The 27155-nt window shown below is 46.1% G+C and overlaps 1 protein-coding gene across 7 annotated transcripts; it reads left to right on the top strand.

Moving 5' to 3' along the window:
- Positions 1 to 1519: 1519 nt before the first annotated feature.
- Positions 1520 to 26551, top strand: PGLYRP3 (peptidoglycan recognition protein 3). 7 transcript variants are annotated; one of them, XM_086718274.1, is made up of 11 exons: positions 1520 to 1606; positions 3773 to 3927; positions 11884 to 12122; positions 12357 to 12452; positions 13602 to 13709; positions 14536 to 14737; positions 17279 to 17397; positions 18566 to 18718; positions 19961 to 20159; positions 23345 to 23463; positions 24386 to 26551. In XM_086718274.1, exons 4-11 carry the CDS (start codon positions 12398 to 12400, stop codon positions 24562 to 24564), a joined length of 1134 nt encoding a protein of 377 aa, XP_086574400.1. In that variant the 5' UTR covers positions 1520 to 1606; positions 3773 to 3927; positions 11884 to 12122; positions 12357 to 12397; the 3' UTR covers positions 24565 to 26551. The 7 variants fall into 7 exon arrangements, with proteins under 7 accessions (XP_086574400.1, XP_086574399.1, XP_086574404.1 ...); XM_086718273.1 differs by having other exon boundaries at positions 11881 to 12122; XM_086718277.1 differs by lacking the exon at positions 1520 to 1606 and adding an exon at positions 2298 to 2685 and having other exon boundaries at positions 11881 to 12122.
- The last annotated feature ends 604 nt before the right edge of the window (positions 26552 to 27155 follow it).

The following is a 27155-nucleotide window of genomic DNA, read 5'->3' as shown; positions in this document are numbered from 1 at the left end:
CATATATGGAATTTAAGAAACAAAACAGGGAAACATGGGAAGCGGGGGAAGAGAAGAAAAAGAAACAAGCCACAAGAGACTCTTAACAATAGAGAACAAACAGGGTTGATGGAAGGTGTGTGGGAGATGGGATAGATGGGTGACGGGTATAAAGGAGGGCACTTGGGATGAACACTGGGAGTCCCTTTTGCTGTATGATGTAACATATTCACAGGTCCTGGGATGAGACTGGGGACCTCCTAGGCAGGGGGCATCATTCTGCCAACCACCACACTATCAACTCAGGTGACAACTAATGTTGGATGCCCCCTACCCCCAAATCTTTTTTTTTCTAAGTTTTTTTTTAAAAATTCTTATTTATTTTTGAGAGAAACAGAGACAGCACGAGTGGAGAAGGGGCAGTAAGAGATGGGAGACAGAGAATCCCAAGCAGGCTCCACACTGTCAGTATAGAGCCAGATGCTGGGCTCGAACTTACAAAACCGTGAGATCATGACGTGAGCCAAAAGCAAGAGTCCAACACTTAACTAACTGGGCCAGCCAGGCGCCCTTTTCTAATTTCAGCAATTTAGTAAAAGTCAAATACACGTCAAGGCACAAGGGAGACAAAGGCAAATCAGAAACCAGAGCGCGCGGGACAGGACCATGAAATTGCCCCAGGACTAGACTCTTCCGAGTAGGTGCTGCTTTGTTTTCCAGACCTGGCTTTTCTCCACGGAAGGCGGACTTTGCTGGCGGAAATCTCCTCCAAGGGGAAGCGCGCAGCGGGGGAGGAAGGGAAGGCGGAGGCAGAGTGGGGCGCCGGGAGCCCACTAACCTCTGCTGTGACCTCTGGGGGCGGAGGAGGGTCTAAGTGAGTTCAATGCAGGTTTTCGGGGACCCTCCCTCGCCTCAACCTAGGGATCCTGGTGCACCTCCCCCGGGCGGCCACGAGGGGGCGCCGCGGCCCCGCCCCGCGAACGCACCTGTGCAGAAGCAGGCCGCGGCAGTTCTCAGCCCGCAGGTGTGGGTTCGCGCGCCCAGAGCTGCCAGACGTTCGGTTCCCCCAGCGCGGGTGTCCAGGCACGGGGGGCGGGGGGACTGGCTTGGGGGCTGAGCCCCTCAGGTGGAGTCATCGCATTGTGTCTCCTTCAAACCGGGCTCTGAGCAGAGAGAGAGCGCGAGGTGTGTGGGCGCTTCTCCAGCTGGGGGACGTCCTCCCTCGTGTTTCTCTCAGGCGAGCGCAGTCGGCCTGGTGCTGGGCGCCGCGTGAGCGCCCAGACGGGCTGAGGGGGCGGGGCGGGAGCTGCAGGGAGAGGGAAGACGAGCTGTAAGCAAATCAGTGTGGAGGGGACAAGACGGAGGAGACCCGCAAGGAGAGGAAGGAGGCGGGGGGGGGCGGGAGGAGGAGGAGAAGCAGCAGAGTTGAGATCCCGGTGGGAGGGGAGCTGGGGTCAGGGAGACCGGGTGTGTAGAGCTGGGTGGTGAGGAGAGGGGCGGGGAGTGAAACGGGGTGTGGCCTTATGTAAATGAGGCCGCGGTGGGCGCCGTTCCGGGAGGTAGAATTCCACAGGCTGTGGAAATGCCCGAGCGGTTGCTCGGCTTGTCTGAGGAAGACGTGTGTGGGGTGAGAATGGCTGAGACGAGAGTGGGTGCAGAGGGTTTGGGGGTGCGGGGAGGCAAGTGACCGTGTCTGTACAGTGTGAGGCCTGTGAGGCTGTATTGGGGCGGGTTGAGAACACAGTACATTTTCTTGGTAAGAGATGACGGAACCAAGGACGTGATACTTCCCAGAGTGAGGTTTTTTCACTGTATTTTGGACTTCGTGATCCCTGCGTAGTTTCCTAAAGTGGAACTGTCCCGACTGCATTCGCGCTTTCTTATGGTAATCGGTGTTTAAAATGTCGGATGCGTTTTGGTGTTTGTTTTGCCGTGTGTTTGTTTGGTTTCTTCTTTTAATTCAAGTGTTTTACCTCCCAGTGTCAGAGATCGTTAGTGAGTAAGCACCAAAATGGTCCTTCTCCTCTACTTTTGTTCACTTGTTCGCTTACTTTTAGTTTGTGATTCATTTTCAATTTCTCATTTGCTTTATGTAGAGGATAATTTAGAGTAACGTTCAGGACGGAGTTTGTATTTAAATGATTCAAGTTCGTTTCAACCTTGTCTTTGGTAAGTAGATTTTACATTTTTGCATATTTATTTTTGGGGGTAGTAGTGCTGGCTGGCCCAATGCGCGGGTGCGGGTCAGTTTTAGGGTTGGAAGTAAGGAGCCAAACGTTTGGCGGGGGTGGTCAGGCTGAACCACGTCTCAGGATCCCCTCCTACAGCTCCATCCCGGGGTGGAAATGTCATGGCGAAAATGTGGCTTCCACGGGGAGATCTTTCCTGTTGGTCACTGGCCCCCATCCGATCTTTCAGACATCCTTAGGGCCAGAGCCCTGGCCAGAGTTAGGGTTAGGTCCCAGGAGGCCCCAGGCGCCGAACCCCCTCAGTGCAGTGGTCTCCCCGGGGGGCTGAGTGGAGGACACATGGGAGGCTGCGGGTCAGGCTTTGTTTCCGCCCTCAAGGGCCCATCTAGAGTGTGGGTCACGCGTAGGTCGGGCCTCATTTTCCTCCTGGCGCAGTCGATGACCCTGCTTTGGAAATGTCATGGAGATCTTCCCAATTCCACGCTGAATCATCCCGCGCTGGTTTTGGGGGGAAGGGGTAGGGAGAGCGACTGGGGAAGAGGGGAGGGGGAAGAGAGGCCTGTTGCGTCATGAATGGGGCGTGACCTTATGTAAATCAGGCGGTTCTGGGCGGTAGAATTCCTGGGGCTGTGGAAGTCCCAGAGCTGTTGCTTGGGTTGTCTGAGGAAGACTTGTGTGGGGTGAGGATGGTTGAGACGGGAGTGGGTGCAGAGGGTTTTGGGGTGCAGGGAGGCAAGTGACCGTGTGTGTTCAGTGTTAGGCATGTGAGGCTATGGGGGTGGGAGGAAATTGCGGTTATGCTACCCAGTCAGGACAGATACTACCCCTGGAGGTAGTTTTTCTGTGCTTCTCCATTGCGTTTTGTTGTGCCAGTTATTTCCCTAAAGGTGGGTAACTTGGTTGTGTGTTTTGTGACAGAAGTGTGCTGAGTTTATGCTTTTTTTTTTTTTTTTTTTTTTTTTTTTTTTTTTTTGGTTGTTAGGGATTTGGAGATCAAACTTGGTTCTGTAAAGTTGTTGAATTTCTTTGTTCTGTTTTATTTTAATAAAAATAAAGCCTTTGGGTATATATAGTTCTTCCCCCCTTTTTTCTTTTTGTAGTTTTCTAATTACTTTTTGACAGTAAAGAAAACGGGTTCACTTTTAGGAGGAAAGAAAGTGTAACTTTGGTGAAGTTGTTGTGTGTCTCTTCCCAGAGAAGAGAAGTTAGTTGGGGTTGGCTGTTACCTGTACAACAATCCCCAGAAAACTCAAGACAAAACCCAGACTTCCCATCAGGCCACAGCATTTGTGTTGGGCCTTCCTTAAAAGACTTTCAGGAGAATACGATTTAATGAGATTGACACACCTCTAAAGAGGTATGGCAACTCTGGCCACATGGACAAAGGATGGGTTTTCACCATCAGCTCTGGGACAAAAGGTGGTGGGCCCTGTGCTTGCTCTCAGGCTTAAGTAAAAACTGTCCTTACAACCCTGCATTGATTTGTAAATATATGTTTTAAGGGTTTTCTGGCTTTACGTTTTCACTGGGGCTGTGGCTTTTACTCTGTAAAAGTCTCTATTGAGAATTTACATTGATGGTTTCCAACTTTGGTTTTCACTTAGGGGAACCACACCATTATGGACTCACAGAAACTGGATTTACTCTCTTGTCTATAACAACAAAACAGAACCACACAAGATATACAAAATGCCGATTTCCAAGAGACTGGGCATCAGGCAAAAGAGGACGGCAATTCCAGACACTTGGAAACACACAGGTCAGCCAAGCCCTACACAACATATGTGCTGCCTTGAGAGAGTTTCCAAGTAAGGTGCAGGGAGGGGAAACTGAAGAGGAGCCCAGTGTACTATGTAGAGTTGAGGACACTGAGCTGCGAGTCCACAGGACGATGTGGTGGGGAGGGCAGAGCTGTGAAAGTCAATTAGCAAGAGCTGTTGGGGGGCCCTAAGTGTGCAGCACAGTCCTGCTCTGTGCCTCCATGGGCGCCAACTCCAGCAAGTCAGGGAGCAATCTTGTGAAAGGATTAGAGGGAACAGAGCCTGTACACCAGCACTGGAAATACAGTCTGTTGCCAACAGATAGACTGGAAAAAGTAACCCCCCTCACTCACGAGGCAGGAGGACTCAGGGAGGTCTTGCCACAGTGTTGGGAACTCCTAATTAGCCCTCTGCTGAGCACTGCTCAGGACCACTGAAAAATCATTAAAGTAACACCAGACATGATCAAACTGTTTCCAAGTAACTGAATTGCATCCTTGATCAAAGCTCAGGATTATAGAAAACACAAAAATATCCAGCAACCAAACAAGGTAACATTCCCACTGGCCATTCCATCCAAGATTTTGAGGTGTGCAGAGCAACAGGGGAAATGACCCTTAATGAGGAGACAGTTCAATCATCTGAAAATGACCCAAAGCTGACACAGGTATGAGAATCACCAGAGGAGGACATTAAGGTGTTTCTTATAATTGTATTCCATCAGTTCAGAATGTTCAACAGGTAAATGGAAAGTGTGAAAAAGACCCAATCTCACGTTAAGCGATGAAAACCACGATGCCTGAAGAGAAGTGTACTGCAAGGGGTTGACAGCAATAGAAAATGCAGAAGAAAGACATTTCATAGGACTTGTTTTGAATCTGCAGGCCTTGTCGATTAGTATTGCCCCCTTCACTCCATTAGAAAACACAGAAGAAAAACATTTCATAGGACTTGTTTTGAATCTGTAGACCCCGTTGGTTAGTATTGCCGCCTTCACTCCATAAAATCTAATCCGTGAACACAGGATGTCTTGCTATTTCTTTAGTTTTCTCTAATCTCTTACAGCAGTGTTGTATAGTTTTCACTGTAAAAGTCTTTGCTTCCTTGAATCAGTTCATTTATAGATATTTTATTGTTTGGGGTGCTATTGTAAGTGCAATTGTTTTCTTAATTTCCTTTTCAAATTGGTCTTTGTTGGTGTAGAGAAACACAACTGATTTTTGTCTATCTTGTCCTCTGCAACTTTATAGAATTAGTTTATTGACTCTAGCATTTTTGTTTGTGAAGTACTTGGGATTTTTCTCTAGATAGGAGGATGCCTTCCACAAATAGAAATAATTTTATTTATTCCTTTCCACACTATTTTTGCTCAACTTCAATTCTGAAAGATATTTGGGCTGGGTGTGGAAGCCAACAACCGCCACAGGCCACCCCTGGATTTTTGGGACCGAGATGAGCAGTGACAGGAGGTTGCCTATTTTGGGTCACCTCAGCCCGGGGTCTTGGATGAGCACACACAGCCTGGCCAGGGAAATAGAGTCCTTGTTCTTTGCAACCGCCTCAAATGAGAAGGACCAAAAGACCCCTTGAGGCTCCTACAGGGAGGGTTCCTGCCCCTCCCCGACCTGGGAATGGCCCAGAAGTGAGAAGTCAGAAAAGGGAAGGGGCTGGGGTGGCTGCTGACTCCAGGCCGTGGGGGGCCCCTGAAAGCTGTGCCTAATTCCACCTGTAGAGAGCAAAATGGGATCTCTCACTCAAGCAGGGGCCTGGGTCAAGCAATAACACAAGCAGTTAAAGATATTGCAGCTAGGAGGTACTGCTAGGACCAGCATCAGCTGACACCCCAGAACTGACAATAATTAGAAACAGAGGAGGGGGCAAGACTGATTAAATCCCTTTAAAAAGGAGAGGATTTTTACAGCAAACTGTCAGACTCTTCAGACATGACCTCTCTATGTCAGACCACTTCAAAAAGGCAGCTACTGCTGAAGGCTCTGCCCAATTGATCCTCAAACAGAACTGCGATCCTTCACTGCTTAAACATAATAAGCAATAAGTGGCATGAACTGTCCTGGACCGGACCAAGGACAGAGGACTGCATGCCCACAGACTGGCTTCTACACTTTCTGTCATCTTCTTTGTTGTATGGTTTGTCTTATGTTCTGCTCTCTGTGTTGGGTAAGAAGCCAAGTTTAATCACTTGGTGAAATGTCATTGAATTTGGAACCCTGAAATTGCTTTATAATAGTGATTAACTTTGCTTTATGATCGAATAAAGCTGACATCGTGGAAAGACACAATTCTGTGTGTGCGCCTTATTAGTGTGTGCATGACACTACCTCACCCTCCTGCTCCTTGGGCAGAAAGGGGAAGCCACCAAGCCCAAAAGGTAGAACCACACACACTTGCATAGGGAGCTCTTTCTCTGTTATAATTTGAATTCAAACCCAAGCTACCAAGGTTCCAAACCCCACACCAGCTATACCATGACCACTACATGCCCCCATGACCTGCGGTGCTATAGTTGAATCTCAGCATTTGAGGTCAGTAGCAGCTAGAATTGAACCAGTCTCCCTCTCTACCTTCCTTCCTCCCTCTTTCTCTCCTCCTTCCCTCCCCCTTCACTCTGTCCGTTCTCTGTCCCTTTCTTTCCCTCCCTTGCTCTCTCCCTCTTCCTCCTACTCATGGTTGCCTACCCTCACCTTCTTTCTCCTCTTCAACTTTCCCTTTTACTCCTCTCCTTGCCACCAACACACTCAGACTGAGGCTGCTGCACTGCCGTGTTCAGAATAGGAAACCCATTGTCTTTCCAGGTGAAGCCCTCTAGACATCTATAGAACTTTTACCTGGTTCTAAACAGCTGCTAGAATAAAGGTTAAGAGCAGCCAATTTGAAAGACTTTTCACCTGACCCCATCCCAGGGTTCCTCTAAGACTGAAGACTTAAGAGTCCGCAGTTGAGCTCTTAGTACTCCACCCCAGGCCCCATGGCAGAATGTATCCTTCATGGGTGCCTACCTGGTGACAAGCCCTGCTCTGGCCACTTGGTGAGCAAATCCTAGGTCATTGCACCATGAAGCCTCCATTGGAGGCCTGCGGGTGGTGCAGTGGGGGCACAGCTGGTTAGTTCCTTCCCATTATGGGGCCCATGCACCCCATCTTGGGGAGACTTGCTGTGAACAAAAAATGGATGAAAGCCGACCAAGAATGGGAAATGTGTGACTTCAGCCTCAGAGGCTACTGGTCTCACCTGGAGCTCACCTGCTTGCAAGACAGTTCAGAGGGCTTGCAAGGTAGGGAAGGCCTTGGGCCCAGGATTTCAATTCACAGTCCCCAGGTCACTCCCTGAAAATGACCCTGAGGCAGCAGCTGCAAACTGGCGACAGTCAGTCCTATTTGAAATTGTTGCCCGATCAGGTCAAGTACTCTTCTGAATCAGAGAACCCAAGGGTCTCTTACTGGAAGAATCACTGCCTAGCTGACCTGTACTGCCCTGGAAATACAGTCCAGTATCTTCCAGCTTTGCCTTCAGGAAAAATATGCTCGTTTATGCAAATTATGCCTTGAGATTAGGCATATCCCTTATCACCCTAGACGCTGATCCTATGACTCAGCCTACCTCACCAGATTATTAACTCGAGAGCAGGGGTTCTCATATTTACCCAGTCCTGGATGATAAGCTTTGCATTTGAGACATCTGATAAACATTTGCAGAATTATACGTGCCTGCCTTGGTTTTGACGGAACACACGCTTAGAAGATTACTTCCTGTAATTGAGAGGTTGTGCCTCCCAGGAGAGTGCAGAAAAGGAAAGAAAAGAAGTGGGAGGTGCAGTGGACAGGGATGTGGGGAGGCCCGTTTGGAATTACTGCACAGCATGCTGCCCCCTTGTGGCCTACCAGCTACAGGTCAGCCCATGACATTCCTTGGATCCCAATTCTTACACTTTTGGCTCTCAAGACCCTTTTACACTAAAAAAAATATTGAAGATACCAAAGAGTTTTTGTTTATGTGGGTTATGTGTATTAATACGTATAATATCAGAAATTTTAAAGTCAAAATACTGATTCACTTACACTAGTGTACTAAACCCATATTAACACATTTTTAAATGAAAAATACTATTTTTTAAAGCAAATGGGTGGTATCACTTTTTACATTTTTGTATACCTCTTTAATGCATGAGTTAAAAGAAGACTCCTGAATTCTCATATTCATTTCTGCGTTCAATATGTTTTCTGTGTTGTTTTGGTTGAAGATATGAAGAAAATCCAACCTTACACAGATAAGTAGTTGAAAAGGGGAGGAATATATTAATAGTCTTTAAAAATCAGTGTGGATATTCTTCTTTGATAAGACACCAAAACTCAACAAGTAGAGGTTTCTTAAGGTTAGTTGCAATGTAGAATCTGAAACCATATCAATGAGTCCTTTGTATTCTGTTACATTGAAATCCATTGTCTATTGTGAAATTTGAATGGGTCTTTATTCAGGCATCATTTTGTAAGTTCATATATTGGTCACTGAAAAATATTGATTCACTGAGTTATCCACCCTTTCCAAATGCTGACACATTTCAATCTTTAATATGTACATATATAAATCAGATAAATTAATATCATCACTGATCTTATCAGAAAAGTCTTAAAGTATTGGGAGACTGTCAAACTCATGATAGCCAACACAAATTTTCCAAAAGTCTAATTTTTGTTTGAAAGCTCCAATTTCATTATTGCTAACAAATTTCATTCGTTGTTTTCCTTGAAGTAAAAGGTACACTCTGTTCATTTTTGAGATGTCTGAGATATATATATATATATAGACAGATAGATAGATAGATAGATACACACACACACACATATATGAATATCCATGGTTTGGCTGTTAATTGTTCTTTCAATATACTTGAAATGGTGCTACATGAAAAAAAGTGGCTAGTTCAGCTCACCATGCAGTCACACAAGAACTTTTCCCTGAGACAACTATGTTCAGAGAACATTCAGGAAAGGAGCTGCTCTGGCCAAGAGAGGTGAGTGTGGCTGGGGAGGATAACTGGACCTGAGTCATTCAGAACTTAGCATTTTAGTCTTAAATGCACAGAACCAGAGAGGGACAGCCCACATTCTTTCTCCCTTCTGATGCCATCATACAGAATGGGCCCCTTAGCCCTAAGTATTCGCTGCCTGGGTGCTACTTGCTTCCTCTTGGCAGCCACTGCCTAGTATTCCCATCCCTCCTTCACCAGCCAAGATTCCAATCCCATCCCTGACGTTCTCATTTGCAGGCCCACCTGCAGAAGGGGACCAGTCTCCTCAACTGTGGAACTGGATGCCCCAGAGGTGAGCTTCTCATTGCAAGAACTTTATTACTAGTCAAGGTGGGGATATAGCAGAGGTAAGGAGAAACAGCAAGTCAGCAAAGTTTGGGAAACTGACGGGGTCCCTATAGTATTATCCCAGACTACAGCTAAAGTAGCCCCCTGCTCTCTTTCACACTGCTCCTGGGGCCTTTCTCCCCAGCCTTGGGTCTTGTCGGTTAAATGGGGAGAATGGCATTTGGAAGTGGTTTATTTGTGCGACCCCCCCTTGAGGGGGCTTTTCCAGTTCCCACAGGCCTGAGAGCAAGACTACAGTCCCACTAAGGGCCACCTGTATGGATTTGGGGCATTCCCTCAGAAGGGTCCTTTCTGCAGTCTCAAGAGGCTGCCCCCACCCCCTGGGAGGTGAGAGCCGTGCAGGTCCTTGCAGAGATACTCCCCTCATGGGAAGTGAGCTTGGAGTGGGTGAGGGACCAGGTGTTCTTGGTGGGGCTGGTGGATGCATGGGCCAAAATAAGTACTAGTGATGATAGCACATTGTGGATATCCACATTGTGGATAGCACATTGTGCCTTCTGGAATGTACCTTTCTGTTCCTCTGCCTCCATCCTACCTGTGCAGGTGGCCCTGGTGGAAGGAGGGTGGGGCAGTGGCCCCCATCCACAACCTTGACACTCCTGGAGCAGGTCTGTCTTGTTGGGGATGAAAAGTTTTCCTCTGCCTTTCAAAGTTCATTAAATGGACTAAAAATTAAATTGAAATGAGACAGATTAATAGGAGAAAATCAAGGAAAGCTTAAGAAATTGTATACTTCCTATATATACATGGCAGAGCCCCAGGAAAACTGAGTAACTCCCTGAAATGGCCAAAGCCATCACCTTAAATACCATCATTAACTAAAGACAAAAAATGTTGGGGGCAGGAATTCAGTTGTGGGAGGTTCCCAGGAAAAGTACAGCAAACAAGGGCAAAGTTAAGCAGATATAAGTTATTGCTTTCTCCAGTGATAGCAGCTTCTGGAGATTGACAGTCACACCTGCATCCTAGTGCTGAAGGAGACACCCTTACAAGTGGAGATTTCCCTATTCATGTAAGTGTCTCTTACAAAAGTGTGACTTCTTGGTTTTCAGAACTTCTCATGGCTCTTGTGTATTTCCTTATAAAATAACCAGCCTGGAATAACCAATATGCCAAAAAGGCATATCTTAGGGTAGCAAAGTTTGACCCACTCAAGGCCAAGAAGTTCCCAGATGTTGGGTTGGCTGGGCTTCCCAAAGGCTGGGGATGAGGAAGCAGCTCAGGGAGCCTTGGGCAATTATGCTCTTTCCCAGGGAGGCGGAACCTGGGCTTATTCACAGGGTGACGCCTTGCTCTCAGTTTGAGTCTGGTCTCTCCCAGTTACTCTGGGTGCCCTGCACGGAGCCTCCTGGAAGCCTCAGAACTCTGTCCCCTCTTCACCTTCTATTAGGAACCCAGGTGTTCTTCTTCTATCCAGAAAGCCAGGACCCAGGTGCTCCCTTACCAGGGAGGGAGTGCCCTCTGGTGAGAGGCGTCCTAAAGGCCTGGGAGGTGGCAGCTGGAGGAGAGCAGGGCCAGAAGCCAAGTCTGAAGGAAGGAACTGCCAGCCAATGAAGGGCGGACTGCCTGTGCCCTGACCTGTGGGGCTGGGACAGCACGGGACCCATAGGTATTTCTGAGTGTGAGTGTGAGTGTGTTCCTTGTTGAGAAGCCCTCTCCCTTGGAAGGGACTGGACTCTTCTATCTGGCTAAAATATTAATATGGTGGAGAAAGTTCCTTGATCTTCCCTTTTGAACTCTTCCTCCAAATAAAAAAATTCTATTTTAAATTATACTAAATGAGTTTAGTTCTACCATGCCTGGATCTTTCCTGCCAAGGTTGTGTGTCCTGGAGTTAACTCTACTCAATTTCTTTCCTTTCTGTCTAGCTCTGAATCCCTATTGATTATGTTTCACTTGGTCCTTATTCTGCTATTGCATCTTTATTTTAAGGATACAGAATGCATAGCAGTGTGAACCAAGGCAGATGAACTCTGGCACCAGGCAAGGTTGTGATTGGAGGTGGGGGTGGGAGGTGCCACTAGTCTCTGCCCTGGTGTGATGAGGGGCTGGGCTCAAGCCTTGTAATTTCAGCTGTGTGATGTGACAAGCTCAGGACAGCATTTGCCACTTAAACACTCATGGTTGGGAAATTACTATGAGCAAGTGACCAGGATCCAAACCTTCTGTTGACCAGAATTGATTGCTGGTTTCTAAATAGCTTTGCAAAAGGCCAACCTGTTTTCTGGGAGGCCAGCCACAGGGCTCCATATTGGACAAGCTAATCCTTACCTCTCATTTGGCTAAAGAGGAAGGCTGACACTTTCCCACATGTTTCCTACTCTCATCTGCAATTGGCTCATTTCCTCTTAAGTGACAGTTTTTCCCAAATGAATGGAATACTGGGTATTATTAACCAAGAGATTGCTGGTCCTGATCCAGGAAGTTCCTATATGCTCAGGTCTTAAAACATGGTTCTAAACATTTTCCATCTGGGGACTACTGATTATAATATAAAAACTCTGGAGGACAATGATATACCTCATTTTATCTGAAACTTCCCTCTCTCATTTCTCAGTAGGATAACCAGGAGAAAAGTTGATGTTTTGTTGTCATCTTGGGGAACTGGTATTTCATTTTGATTGAGCATAAGCAAGCAATTCATTTCTGCCCAAGAGAGCCAAAAAGATTCCTGCAGCCAGAAGAGACCACAGAGATAGTGGGGTTTAACCTCTTGGGCCCATGTTGAGAATCTCCAGCATCAAAAACTTGGGCAGACTGTGGCGAAGTTCCAGGCAGAGGCTGTGGAGACATACCTGGGTATGAATCCTGATCTGCCACTACTGGTTGGGTAACTTTGGGCAAGAGCTGCTAGCACCCTCAACTTTACTGAGCACCTGCTGAGGGTTAGGCTCTGTGCTGAGGACCCTGAGACCTCTAGGCAGGTGCTGGCTCTCAGTTTGGTTGAGAGGCAGGCAGGGGTGCCATGCAGTGGGGTGGGTACCCTGTTTGAGGAGTGAGCACAGCTGGGTTAACTGTTGACATCTCTTCCAGGGCCAAGGTTCACACTAACCCTGTTGGCACCCTGGGACCACATGAGGATACTGCTGTGGCTTCTTATTTTCCCTGCTTGGGATTTTGGGGCTTGGGGTGAGTTTTCTTTCATTGGGTCAGAAGTGCTTTTCGTACTAATTGTAAGTCATCCTCCTTATCGCTCATTGATTGTTCCTTCTGGCCAGTCCTTGGCTCCCCATTAGAGCCTAGCTCAGGTGTCCCCTGCCCTACTGAGAGTGGCGCCAGTCCTCAGTAGTCTCCTCAGTCTGCCCAGCACACCTTGGCTTTAGTTTCATGGTCATGAATTTGCTCCTTGATGATTTCACAGAAGGACAGAATGGAGGCCCTTAGTGACCTTGACTTACAGACAAGGATATGAGCTGGGCTCCATTGCAGCAGTGACTTATCCAAGGTCATCTGACAGCTTTGGAGAGGTCACCAAGTATAGTGGCAGTGAACGCAGCTTGGGTCAGACAGCCTAGGTTGGAACCAAGCCCATGGCTTAAACCCATATCATCTTAGACAAGTAACTTAACTTCTTTGAGCCTTAGTTTCTCCTCTGTGTTGAGGGAGTGGTTAATTTTCTTTGCTTATCACATATACGTGTTTTAAGCCACAGATCTGGTAAGGCTCTTGAAAGTGCTTGGTAAACTATAGAGCTGCCCTGTGGGAGGTGATGTTGGTGACACTGCTGGTTCTAGTAGGTTTTGCTCCTATGATCTCTGGTACTAAACAGGCAGAGGAGAATGAGGCATGTTGATGATGACTAATCCTCAGTTAATGCCATCTCAAAAATCTAGTTTGTGAGGTCAGTCACAACAATCTGCAAATTTCTGTATTTCAAGAACCTTGTCTGGATCAATACATGCTTGATACATGTGTACATGTTACTACCAAATAATGATGACCACCTTGGTATGTGACCCTCTGATCTGAACAAAGGTATGTAGGTGAGCCAGGAGAGCTAGAGCTGCTCAGACGAGGGGGCAGGAGAGATGGCAATTCCCCTGGAATGGAGGGAATTTGGGAGGGCATGAAGGTCTCACTGGGGCAGATGTGGGAGGCAGAGGTGGGGTGAAGCCAGAAACATCTGTAGTTCTCTTTTGTGTTGTTTCCTAGAAGATGTCAGGGGACTTGGGGGAGTGGAGAGGCTGTGGACTTTGGGGTGGGGATGTCGAGTCTATTCCTCTTCACTGGTCCAGGTATTCTCCAAGGACCAGCACTAAGTGCAATGTTCCTTTGCAGGGGATTCCCCACTGTTCTCCTGGAATGAAACCCAAGCCAGAGGATTATCAGAGGGTCTTCTAGACTTTTTTGTTGGCATCTCTCAGCTCATTCACAAGGGTCAAAATGGTGAGGTGGTTTGGGGTTAGCTAGGGATCCTCAGGTAGCCAGAAGTGTTTATTGGGACTTAATTATACTTGGGCTGGGTTGGTAGGTGGGGTTGAATCCCACAAAGCTCCCATGGATTGCCATGAATCCTCAGGCAAAGGTGGGTTCCAGGAAGGAGGGAAAACCCAGGGACTAAGAACAAGGCCCCCAGTCTCCAGCTGTCAGTAGAAGGGTAGAGACACCCTATCCCTCAGAAAGCTCCCAGATGCTTCCAACATAAAGATAGTAAGTGAGTCCTCAGGGGTCCTGGGGTCCTGTGCAGGGCTCTCAGCCCTGTCTACAGTGCATTTTCACATGGGAGAAAGACATGTACCTGATGCTCAGGGAACTTCCTAAGGGCTCGAATCTGAGGAGAGAAACAGAGCTTTCCTCAGAGAGTCACCATTCTGAGGGGAGGCCCAGACAATAGACAGGTCAGAGACCCAGGGCAAATGCCAGTGAGGACAATGCATTCATACTGGGGTGCTTTAAGAGATGGCAGCTCAGAGTCCCATGGTTAGCACAGAGTGTCACAGGGGCTACTTTCTGGAGGTGGGAAGTGCAAAGCAGGCCAGGGTAGGGCTGAGGGGGTTTGTCCTTTAGGATATACAATGAGGGAATGTATGAAAACCAAGACAGCTTTACTTCTGATGCTGATGTAGAGTCTGCATGGGGACTGCTTTTAGCCAGAATAGGCTATGGAGATGAGAAGGGGGGCTGTGGGTGGTGGAGGCATCCAGGGGACTCTCCCAGGCCTGCAGAAGAAATAGTAGTGCTTGCTGTATGCCATCCTGTGGTCCCCTTGCAGAAGCTCCCACCATTGTCTCCCGCAAGGAGTGGGGAGCGAGATCACAGACCTGCAGGGCCCAGCTGACACAACCTGTGGCCTATGTCATCATGAACCAGCTCACAGGGATGGAGTGCCAGGAGCAGGATGTTTGCAGCCAGAGGCTTCGGGGCTTTCAGTCCCATTCTGTCTACACCAAAGGCTGGTGCGACGTGGTCTACAAGTAAGCAAATGGGTGGGTCCTGGAGCCACATTCAAGTCTGCCTCTGAGGGGGCCACCCAATTTCCCTCATCTAGTTTCCCATCTTCCCATTCATGTTGCTTTTATAATGAATAAAAAATGTTAAAACAAATGAACAAAATCCAGAATCCTCAGAGGTGTTTAGGAAGGATGGCTCAGAGCCATTTATTCAAAGATGGTCTCAGACACTGGAGGATTCTGGAATAAGTAAGGGAGGTTGTGTAATAACTACAGTCGCCCATGGAGCATGTAGAATATTACAGTTTACAAAGGTCTTCACAAGCATTATCTAGGCCCTCCCATCCACTCTGAGGAATGGGTGAGAGAATGGGAGAACTTTACCACCCCCTGTGTCAAAGGTACGGATGCCACTGTCTAGAGAAGACAATTTGTTAAGTTAGGGAGTGGGACCTAGAGCTGTTTCCAGACTGCCTACTGATCCAGCAGTCTACACAAAGACAGTGAGGAGCATTCTCCCACTGGATTCCTTGGAGGGCCAAGTCACACTGAGGTCTGATCTCACAGGGAATGGTGGTGGGGATTGAGAGGGGAGAGCCCCATGTTAAAACAAATGTGATGCATGGAGAGATCCTGAGGTTGTGTATCAAGTGTCCACTCAGGATTACCAGTGGAGGCCCAGAAACTCTTCCTTTCCCCCTTAATAATGAGGATAAGAGCGCCTGGGTGGCTCATTTGGTTCAGCATCTGACTTGTTTTCAGCTCAGGTCATGATCTCATGGTTTGTGAGATGGAGCGAGCTTCAGTCATTGGGCTCTGCACTGACAGTGGTGATCCTGCTTGGGACTCTCTCTCTCTTCCTCTCTCTCTACCCCTCTCCACATGCACACCCACTATCTTTCTCTCAAAATAAATAAATATAAACTTAAAAATTTTTTTTATGAGGATATGTATATAGACACACATAATCTCCAGTTTGTACGGTACAGCTGAGTGTTGCCATAAGGGACAGTTCACATTGGACTAACCAAAGGCTGCTGAAGAGTGACAGAGATACTTACTGAAAGTCTGGGCAGCAAAGTCTTCCCAGATCAGTGGGCATACTGAGGCCCCACCCGATCCCCAGGCCATGTCAGTGCAGGGTGGGAGGTGGGCTCACCTCCATCCAGGGTCTTTAGGCATCCTTGAGAAAGTGTTCTTTCTGTGCTCCATTTGCTATGGAAACTCACAGTCTATTAAGAGTAGAATATGGCAAGAGCTGTGAAAATATAATTTCTGAAGAGTGTAGTTGGGAAATGGAGAGTAAGAAAGTTAGAGAGGCAGAAAGGAGGCAGGAGGTAGAGCAAAATAATAGATATATTGTTTTTAAAAGAAACTGAAAAAAAGGAATATTCTAAACAAATTTCTGTGATACAGAAGAGCTTACAGGTATTCCTAAGGAGAAACTGAAGATAAAGCCAATATTAAGGGATTCCTGAACTCCAACTGTTTATTTTATTTATTTATTATTATTATTTTTTAATGTTTATTTTTGACAGAGAGAGAATTACAGAACATGAGAGGGGGAGGGGCAGAGGGAGAGGAAGACACAGAATCTGAAGCAGGCTCCAAGCTCTGAGCTGTCAGCACAGAGCCCGATGCAGGGCTCAAACTCACAAACCACGAGGTCATGACCTGAGCTGAAGTCAGACGCTCAACCGACTGAGCCACCCAGGCACCCCTCCAGTTGTTTATTTTAAATGTTCATGTGCTTTCTCCTATAATTAAAAAATAGGATGGATGAGTTTTCATTGCCCTGGAAAAGTACTGAAATAATGTTCTCAGGTGTTTAAGAGTCACACATTTGAATTCCACTTTGAACCAACCGAATATATTTTTTTAATTTTTTAAAAATGTTTATTTATTTTTGAGAAAGAGTGAGACAGAGCATGAACAGGGGAGGGGCAGAGAAAGAGAGAGAGGGAGACACAGAATCTGAAGCACACTCCAGGCTCCGAGCTGTCAGCACAGAGCCGGATGAAGGCTCGAACCCATGAACTGGGGGATCACGACCTGAGCCGAAGCCGGATGCCTAACTGACTGAGCCACGCAGGCACCCTAGAACCAACTGAGTATTTTTTTAATTAAAAATTTTTTTACCTTTATTTATTTTTGAGAGACAGAGAGACAGAGCACAAGTGGGGAGGGGCAGAGAGAGGACACAGAATCCAAAGCAGGCTCCAGGCTCTGAGCTGTCAGCACAGAGCCCAATGCAGGGCTCGAACTCACAAACCATGAGATCATCACCTAAGCTGAAGTTGGACGTTCAACCAACTGAGCCACCCAGGTGCCCCACCAACTGAGTATTTTTAAAGTGAGGTTCTGGGACACACAAGTAAGCTAAGTCACAACATAATTTAAAGTATATTCCCACATCTCTTGGAAATTTAAATGGGTTATCTATGTCCCACTGTTAGGTAATTAAAACATAGTACTTATTGATGAGCGTTTAAAACACTTTTCCACTCTGAGGGTGGGTGAGAGGTCTTTAATTTGCCTTTAAATCCATGTTTCCTTGCCCTGCAGCTTCCTGATTGGGGACGATGGCAGGGTGTATGAAGGTGTCGGCTGGGGTGTCCAAGGCATGCATACCCAGGGCTACAACAACATCTCCCTGGGAATTGCCTTCTTTGGCAATAAGATAGGTAATGGTTGTCCCCTCGGACCTTCTGCCAGAGAGTTTTCCACTCTCTTCCTCCACTCCCTTGTCTTAACACTCTTGTCTCTCCAGTCTACAACATACTGGTCCTCTCTAACCATCACCCTTCTCTCTCTCTCTCTGTCTCTCTTTTAATGTTTATTTTTGAGAGAGAGAAATAGAGCATGACTGGGGGAGGGGCGGGGGGGGGGGGAGACACAGAATCCAAAGCAGGCTCTAGCCTCTGAGCTGCCAGCACAGACCCTGATGCAAGGCTCAAACCCACGAACTGTGAGATCATGACCTCAGCTGAAGTCAGACACTTAACCAACTGGGCCACCCAGGTGCCCCATCCCTTCTTTTGAGTTCTTTTCTCCCTTGGATTCTATGATATAGCTTTTTTGTTGTTGTTGTTCTCTTCTTCCTCTCTGGTCTGTACTCCTGTTTGGTAGCTGAAGCCACCACTGACACCGCTTAAGCTCTCAGTTCTTACCATCACTTCTGGAGTCTGATGTTGTATGGCACTGAGTCTATACCTATGGATGGCAGAGGCAGAAAAACATGGCTTCTCTCTTGCTGGAACAGCAGAATCCATCCAGAGCTGGCAGCAATGAGGTCTGGGAAATGTAGTTTGAGGTTTCTAGCCCCTGCGAAACAGAGGAGAGCTCAAGAAAAAAATGGAGTTAAGAGCTAGTAAGTGAATAACTGGAACCTGCCAGGATCCTCATTTGCCAACTGGGGCTAGGAATAGCATTTATCTTGGAGGTTTTCAGTGAGAATTATATGAGTTAATGGATATAAAGTGCACTTGCCACATGCCTGATTGTGGGAGTTCCTAAATTCTGTTCCCTTTTCCTGCATGCTAAGGCATACCTGATTTAGTCAAGTTGGCCTTCCTTTGCATGTAGCTTTAATTGCTGCCCAACTCTTTCACCTAGAGATGGAGTATAAATAAGGTCCTAGTTTGGCAATTGGAAGAGGTCACCAATTTGGCTTCTAAGAGCTCTGTCCAAGTAGCTCCTTGTCTCTTAGGCCCCATTTTGGCTACTGGATTTGTTTCCTGTCTTCCAATCTATCAGTTATTCAGACCTAGGTGACTTCTTATCCTCTCCCAGGTCTAGATCAGGATGGAATGTCTTGCTGACAGTTCTTGGTCCCACGTTATCCTCTTTTAGGAAGCAGTATAAGCCCTGCCGCCTTATCAGCTGCAGAGGACCTGATATCCTATGCCATCCAGAAGGGTCATCTGTCACCCAGGTATATTCAGCTACTCATCTTGAATGAAGAGGTCTGTCTGGTCCCTCAAAAGCCAGTGATGCCTAGGAAAGGTAAGACCCTCAATCTTGCCTCACCTTCCTGCCAGTTATCACTCAACCACATTAGGGAATGCTGTGTCCTATTGGTGTTCACTGGCTTCTTGGATCAAGAACACCTCATGCTGAGATCCAAAAAATTCTGACAGGCTAGCTTCCTGGCCTCCTCTCCTTCCCACTAGTGTGATATAGCCGTGAGACCATTCTTGTTAGCAATATGTATGTGCACACACTTTCATTCAAGCAACAAATATTAACTGAATACGAGGCACTATTCTAGGAACTGAGAACACGGCTGTGAACAAATATACAAATCTTCACATTTCAGTGAAGAAAGACAGAAAATGAAGACCTCAACAAGTAAAATACATATGATGTCAGATTGCATCAAAGCTATGGAGAAAAAGGAAACATGATAATGGGATGGGGTAAACATTTATACAGTTTTGTGTATAGCAGGTGAGTACACACACATACACACACACACACACAGCATTCTAAGAGCAAAACCCAGCCATCCTGCAGCATGACCACACACCGAGAAAAACGAGTTAGCAGGTAACACTGACATCAGAGTGAATATTCCAAGAAGTAGGGTAATAAAAATCATGTGCTATTTTGGAGTGAGCAAGCAGTGACCTAAAAACAGTACAATATATCTAGCTTTCTGCTAGAGTGGACCTTTTCTTGGACTCAAGGATATTTTTATTAAGCTTTTTTTTAAACTAAGTTTTTAATAAAATGCTTCTGGCTTTCAGATGGATGCTATTTTCAATAATGATCTTTTTAGCATTTGTAGAGTTTTTTATATATTTTGAATTATTTCCATATACACATGATCAGTTCAGAGTCACAGCTGATTTCTTCACATTGTCCTGTTTCATAGGTCCACACACCTGCATAAATGTGCAATATATCAAGTAGGTAGGCAATACATCAAGCAGGTAGGCATACTTTGTCTTTTGAATAAAATGGCCATGCCTCTGTACAATCAACAGTCCTTCCCCTTATGTTCATATAATGATTTCCACAGTTGTTATCAGAACCTATAAATTTTTGCCTCTGTCCCTTAGCTCCAGGCACATGACCCAGAAAGTTCCTGTCTGGACTTTCCTAAATTCCAAAGCTTGAGCTTACATCAGGAAGTGGCAATGGGTGCCAGAGGTTGGGGAGACTGAGAAGGAATCCAGCCTGCAGTTATGAGTTTGCCCATAAGTAGGTGTGTTCCCATGCTCTTGGTTTTTTACCTTACCACAGCTTGCCCCAACATCATTTCACGGTCAGTATGGGAAGCCAGAGAGACACACTGCCCTAAAATGAGCCTCCCAGCGAAATATGTCATCATCATCCACACCGCTGGTACAACCTGCAATGTATCCATGGATTGCCATATTCGTGTCCGAGATACACAATCCTTTCACATGGACACACAGCACTTCTGTGACATTGGATATCAGTAAGTGGGATTGAAAACATGCCCTCCTCTTGTTGGGATGAGCACTGGGTGTTGTTTGGAAACCAATTTGACAATAAATTAATGTTAAAAAAGAAAAGAAAACATGCCCTTCTATTCTTCAGGACTGTAGGAGGAAGGCTGGGGAAGGAACTGATATTTATTGAACCCTTCTTTGGTAGTGGGTGCTTCACATAAAACATCACATTTTATTCAAGCAAGTCTCTGGACTGAGTATCAGTTAGATCATAGCTAAGGGTTAGTTATCTCTCCTGGGCATATTCTCTATGAGTGGTTGGGAAGACTCTGAAAAGACATTAACAACAATAATGATAAAGCAAGACCATGAGACCCTTACGGAAGGCCATTGGAGGATTGTGCCTTTTTATGCAATCCCTTCCAACCACTCAGGGTCACAGGCCCTACTCACCTCCTACCTTACTCTGGCCCAACCTCAAACTTGCTCCCTCTGATGTTAGAATCCTATAATAACTCTGGTATAGTTTACTCCATTTTATAGATACACAAACTTTTCACCTTCCTGGGCCTCTTTTGCCTCATCTCTGCAACAGGAACAATAATACTTTATCTATTTGAAGATACAGAGTGAAGTAAAAATGTTCTCTTTTGGTTCCTTTAATGCCAGATCTATAATAAAGAAACACATTAAGTTAGTGGAATGGCAGAAGCCACTTGGAAGATGACTTGGAATTTTCATGGAAAGAATTTAGGTTTAGCATATGATAAATTTCAATTACTCATCCATGACTTAGTTACAATAAAACCATAGTCTCAGATAGATATGTGTCTTTTGCATATGTGTCATTCTGGGCTGGTTGCTGTTCTCCTTTTAACTCCCATTTTAAAAGTAGCCTTTGCCATCTAGATGTCTTCTTTAAAGAAATGTCTGTTCATATCTCCTGCCTATTTCAAATTGGATTATTTATTTTTTTGGTGTTGAGTTGTATAAGTTCTTTATATACTTTGGATATTAACCCTTTATTGTATATGTCATTTGCAAATATCTTCTCCAATTCCATATGTTGTCTTTTAGTTTTGTTGACTGTTTCCTTCTCTGTGCAGCTTTTTATTTTGATGTAGTCCCAATAGTTTATTTTTGCTTTTGTTTTCCTTGCCTCAGGAGACATATCTAGAGAGATGTTGCTATGGCCGATATCAGAGAAATTACTGCCTATGCTCTCTTATAGTATTTTTATGGTTTCAGGTCTCACATTTAGGTATTTAATCAATTTTAAGTGGAATTCAAGAAACAAAAAAATAAACAAAAGAAAAAGAAGATAGATAAACCAAGAAACAGACTCTCAATTATTGAGAACAAACTGATGGTTTGTTACAGAGAGGAGGTGGATGGGGGATGGGTAAAACAGGTAATGGGGATTAAGAGTACACTTATGATGGGCACTGAGTAATGTATAGAATTGTTGAATCACTATTTTGTACAACTGAAACTAATATAACACTATATGTTAAATGTACCAAAATTAAAATTAAAGACTTAATTAAAAAATTAAAAGCAGCCTTTGCAAACAGGAGGAAACAGTTGCTGCATTTTGCAGGATTTCCCACAGCCTTGCTATGATTAATTAGCACAGACGAGAGAGTTGTTCATAAATTTGGAAATTCCAAATGGCAAATGCTCAGGGAATGTTAGTTTTCCTTTTTCATTCAGTCTTCAAGGACTTCATCTTCATTCCTTGATTTTACGGTATCTCCCTTTCACTCCAGCCTCATGGTGTGTTATCTCTAACATTGAATGGGCTCCAGTTAGGACCTTCTTGATCACCATTTTCTAACATTTTAACCAATATTTATTGAGTGTCTGCTATGTGCCTGATGCTTGGCAAGATAGATATGGCTCCTTCCCTCATGGAGTACTACAGAGAAGACAGTGAATAGTAATGACAATCCTTCATGTTAGACACTGTGACAGATAAGGAACAGGATATGCAGAGGATGATCTTCTAACAAGACTTTGGTGGAGTTGGCAGTAATAGGAAAGGGCTTCCAGAGGGAGGGGTATCAAGGCTCTGATGTGGGTAAGGAATGGGGATTAGTGGGGCAAATAAGGGTGAGGAGTGCTCCAGGTAAGGGGAGCAGCATGCTCTCTGGGGTCCAGAGAGGGCATATCCTTGAGGAACTAAAGGAGCTTAATTCATATCTAGAAATACATTTCAGCAAGAGGACTGGTGAGAGGTAAGGCTGGAGAAGCCAACAGGGACCATATCAGAAGAACTCAGACTGACTCTATTTGAAAGGCAACTGGAAGTCATGCCTAATGATTGGATTTGTATTTTAGCAAAAGCACTTGAGGTGCTGTTTCAGGAATGGATTAGAAGGAGGTAAACCTCTGGGCAGGGAGCTATTGAAGTAATCCAGACAACAGGTTATGGTGACTTGGAGCAGTATGATAGCAGTTGGCATAGAGAAATGGAGGAATCAAGGTCAGAGATATAGCCACGTATCCTGATAAACCATGACCAATGATTGGATGGGACTGGGAGAGGGAGAGAGAGGGGGAGGCAGTAAGATGATGTCCACTTTTTTGGCTGAGAAAATTGCAGAAGATGGGTTCATTTGGACATGTTGATTTTTATAGATAGTAATTAAAGCCATTGGACTGGGCAACTGTCCCAGGAGAATATGCTGAGTGACAAGAGAGAAGGGGAAGACCAGAATCCTGAGGAGCACCATATTTTAGGAAAAGGAGGTGGATGGAAGAGAGCCCTAAGTGGGGGGAGCAGCAGAGTAGAGGAAAATAGGAGGGTGTGGGCTCCTGGAAGCGCTGGGGTGAGAACATTTAAAGAAGAGTGTGGCTAACAGGGTCAATGTAACCAGAACAAAAACAAGTTTCCATTGTACTAGTATCAAGACAGTCACTGGTCACCTTGGTGGTGTCAGACTCAGTGGAGTTGTGGGAACAAAACCATGTTGGAATGGGCAGAAGTTGCTGTTATTGCTTGCGATTATCTTCACTTCTTGGGTTCAGCGATTATGGAGTTTTTGTTGTTGTTGCTGTTGTTGTTTGGTCTCATACACATTGGCACATAAGAGACGTTCACTCTATACCTGATAAATGGAAGAAAGACTGAATTAATGATTTAAGGGGTGAATGAAGCTAATTCTCCTTCCAGGAGTGACTTTCTCTATTTTCCTTTGTCCAACCCCAGCTTCCTGGTGGGACAGGATGGTGGTGTGTATGAAGGAGTTGGCTGGCATATCCAAGGCTCTCACACCTATGGATACAATGATATTGCCTTAGGAATTGCCTTCATAGGCAACTTTGTAGGTAAGGGGTGAGCATGAAGCAGAGAACATTCTAGGGGGATGAAGTTTAATATACAATGTCTGGGAAGCATGGGGGAAAAGGCAACATTGAGGTACCTGGCAGTGTGTTTAGAACATTTCAGCTTTTATTTATTTATTTATTTATTTTTTTAATTTTTTTTTTCAACGTTTATTTATTTTTGGGACAGAGAGAGACAGAGCATGAACGGGGGAGGGGCAGAGAGAGAGGGAGACACAGAATCGGAAACAGGCTCCAGGCTCTGAGCCATCAGCCCAGAGCCCGACGCGGGGCTCGAACTCACGGACCGTGAGATCGTGACCTGGCTGAAGTCGGACGCTTAACCGACTGCGCCACCCAGGCGCCCCGAACATTTCAGCTTTTAAAGTGGACTCTCAATATAGGGCACAGGTCCCCCAGAGTCCCTGCCAGGCAGAACTTTCCCCCAAATTCACCTGTCCCCATACTCAGCCCTGTCTTTATAGCCATATACAAGGCAAGGATGGATCAAGAGAGAACACCATCCTTTGCAAATATGGTGTTTTTCTGGCTCATTTGGCAAATGTATTCTCCTCCCTGGTGAATGTTGGGGAGCCCCACTGCCTGCTATGGCAAAGCAGTGGATGGTCCAGTGGTGCCATGTCTGCCTCACGGTGCTTGCTGAGGAGTGTTGTGTTGTACTGGAGCTCTCTTCTAGAGTAGTTTTGAACTTTCTGGAAGGAGCTTTGCAAGGAGGAATCAGAGAACAAAATGACTTTGTTTTCTCTTTGTGCTTGGCTGCCACAATTAATGTGAATTTGTTGGTTATGGTAGTGGTAGGTATGGTAGGGGTGGGGACAGTGGGAGACTGGAATCTAGGAGCTTGTCCCTTCCCTAAGCATGTAACCTTAAGACCCTAAAACTGATGGGAAAATGTGTTTTGCAGAAAAGCCGCCCAATGCTGCAGCCCTGGAGGCAGCCCAGAACCTGATCCAGTGTGCAGTGGACAAGGGGTATTTAACTCCCAACTACCTGTTGGTGGGGCACAGTGACATTGTCAATACACTGTCTCCTGGGAAAGCTTTGTACAACATCATTAAGACTTGGCCTCATTTCAAACACTGAAGGAGCCCCTGCTCCTTCTGAGATTGCTTCTCCTACTGGGCTACTAGGTCTCCCCTGTCCTCACCCTCTATCCTGACTCAACACCTGGTGTTGTCCCCTCCATGTCAGCCCCATCCTGCCCCTCCTTTCTCAGGTTAGGATGATCCTCTCCTGCTAGCACCACCCGCCAGCAGCCCCAAACCCTAGAGCTGGGCATACCCAGCCTTTGAGTGAGCCCCACCTTCCTCACTCCTCATTTTCTCCTCCCCTGGGTGCCCAGCTCCTAAGCCAGGTGGGAAGATGGGCTGATCCTTGTTTGACTTCTCATTCCCTCTCTGGCTGCCCCTCTGCCCCATGTACCTTCCCCTGCCATCTACCCAGCAGCCCCCAAGCTTCACACAGGACCCAGGTCAAGGCCCAAAGCCCCTCTCTGCTCACACACCCACTTGTCCCCATGTGGATGCAGCCCTTATCTTAGGGCTCATTGCTTACAGGTGTGGTTGTTCTCTCCACTGGATTGTGAGGCTCTCCAGGTTTATTTGCCCCCATGTCCTTGATTCCTCAGCAGTGTCTGGAGTCTTGTGTGTGCTATAGATGTTTGTTGGAGAGGTGGATGAATAAACAAATGTGTGTGTCAAGTCCCTGCTTCCCTTTCCAATCTGTTCCACCAGCCCCTCTTTTTGGAGACACCTTCTGGGACTGTCCCCCATCCTGCCATTCTCTCTCTGTTGTTGCCCCTCCCAGTCTGAGGCTCAGAGCCAGCTCTTGTCGCTTATCTATAATGGTGCCACTAGGGTCCTGTGTCCTGTCCACCCCAAGTAGCCTGAGGGCAGACAGTAGTCCTCTAGGCCCAACTGGGCTGTGTCTACACAAGCCACCTGTGCCTGCAGCCTTCCCTTGCCCACCTGTGCCCGCTGGCCTTATGTCTACAGGGCTGTAGACTTCCCCATCTCCCCCAGAACTCATCAAGGCCTCTTCAAATCAACAACACTGCATGGTCTGGATTACTGTCTCCTCCATATTATTGACTTTTATTGGTCTCACCCACACAATCTGAGTAAAAGCAGAGCACTCAGCTGTCAAATGCCTTTTTAAAGGCAAATTCTGAGGCAGCCCATTCTGTTCAGTTGGCTCTTCTGAGTCCCTGGTATAGAAAATTTCTTCCCAACTCCCCTTAATCATGTGAAGCGGGGTTCATAGTACCCCTCACCACATCAGAGGATTGTTGTGAGGATTAAGTGAATTAAAATGTGTTGATGTCTAAGACCTCATGGTTGGCATATGATAATGTTTTCATTAAAGTTTGTGGAGCTATGGTTATTCTTGTTGCTATTGCTGTGACTTTGTCCCAGGCAATAACTTGTGTAGGGGTCAAGAGCAGGCTGTCCCAAAGTGTGCCTCTTGGGCATACCGATTATTTTAACTGAAAGTCACGTCAGGGGCACCTGGGTGGCTTAGTCCATTAAGTGGCGACTTCCATTCAGGTCATGATCTCGAGGTTTCTCTAGTTTCTCTAGCAGAGTCCTCTCTGCTGTCAGCAAGGAGCCTTCTTGGGATCCTGTTCCCCTGTTTCTCTGCCCCTCCCCCACTTGCATGCTCACTCGCGCACTCTCTTTCTCTCTCAAAAATAAATAAACATTTAATAAAGTCACTTCAGAGACAGCCTGTGCAAGAAGGACACTCAGACCCTCCTCCGCCCCCCTGAGGGAAGGAATACATCTCCCATGTGAAAGGTACCCTCCCTGTAGCAGGAGCGAAAGAGAGGAGGCTGTATAACAACGCTTGTTACTTTTTACTAATTTACCACCCCGGCCCAAAATCTGTTTAGAATCCCTTACGAATTGAAGCTCCCAGTGTTAAGTTTTCTTGATCCTGTCAATACCTCACAGACTTGTCTATTTGTCTGAAAAGTGTAAAAACTGCCTGCATGGTTATTTCTTTGGTCTTAATTTCATTCCTGGACCTCTGTGCACACTTAATAAAACTTTGGGTTTTTTCCTACTGTTAATCTGTGTCCTGTAAATTTAATTGTTAGTCCAGCAAAGACCTTGAGGGTAGAGAAGAACTTTCTCTTTCCTTCAGTATCTACTAGTCCTATTTGCAGCAGGAAGGATGTGCCTTTGCAGGCACCAGCTGAGGCAGCCCCCAGGAGTCTGGCACTCCCTAGGAGAGCAGGCTGGCCTGAAGCTTGGGGCGCACAGGCCTTGGCAGGTCTGACAGAGTCCATGGTGAAGGAGGGACACCTTTTTCACAGTGTCTGGCTGTCAGGTTGTGAGGGGCTCTAAAGGTCATCTTGACAGTTGTTTTCAACAACTGTAAGCTGGGGGGGGGGGAAAGCCAAATGAAGTTTTATTTGATTCCAGAATAAAATACTACTCTGGCTAATGCCCCACATTTTATTAAAAACTGAACCCAAAAGGGCCAGACGACCTGTTCAAGTTCATTCAGTGAGTTAAAGAAAAGAAGGAGCATGGCACCATTTCCTTCATACTTCTGGTCAAAATCATTTTATGGTCCCTCCTTTCTGACAGGGTAACGTAAAAAACTCAGCATGGCAACCAGGGCTTTCTACAATCTCACTCCAGGTTACCTTTTCCCATAGAATGAGCCCA

Source organism: Puma concolor, chromosome C1 (assembly GCF_028749965.1).
Source record: "Puma concolor isolate L17-30 chromosome C1, mPumCon1.1.hap2, whole genome shotgun sequence".
Lineage (NCBI taxonomy): Eukaryota > Metazoa > Chordata > Mammalia > Carnivora > Felidae > Puma > Puma concolor.
Note: the sequence above shows the minus strand (reverse complement) of the source record. Positions and strands in the feature narration are given on the sequence as shown.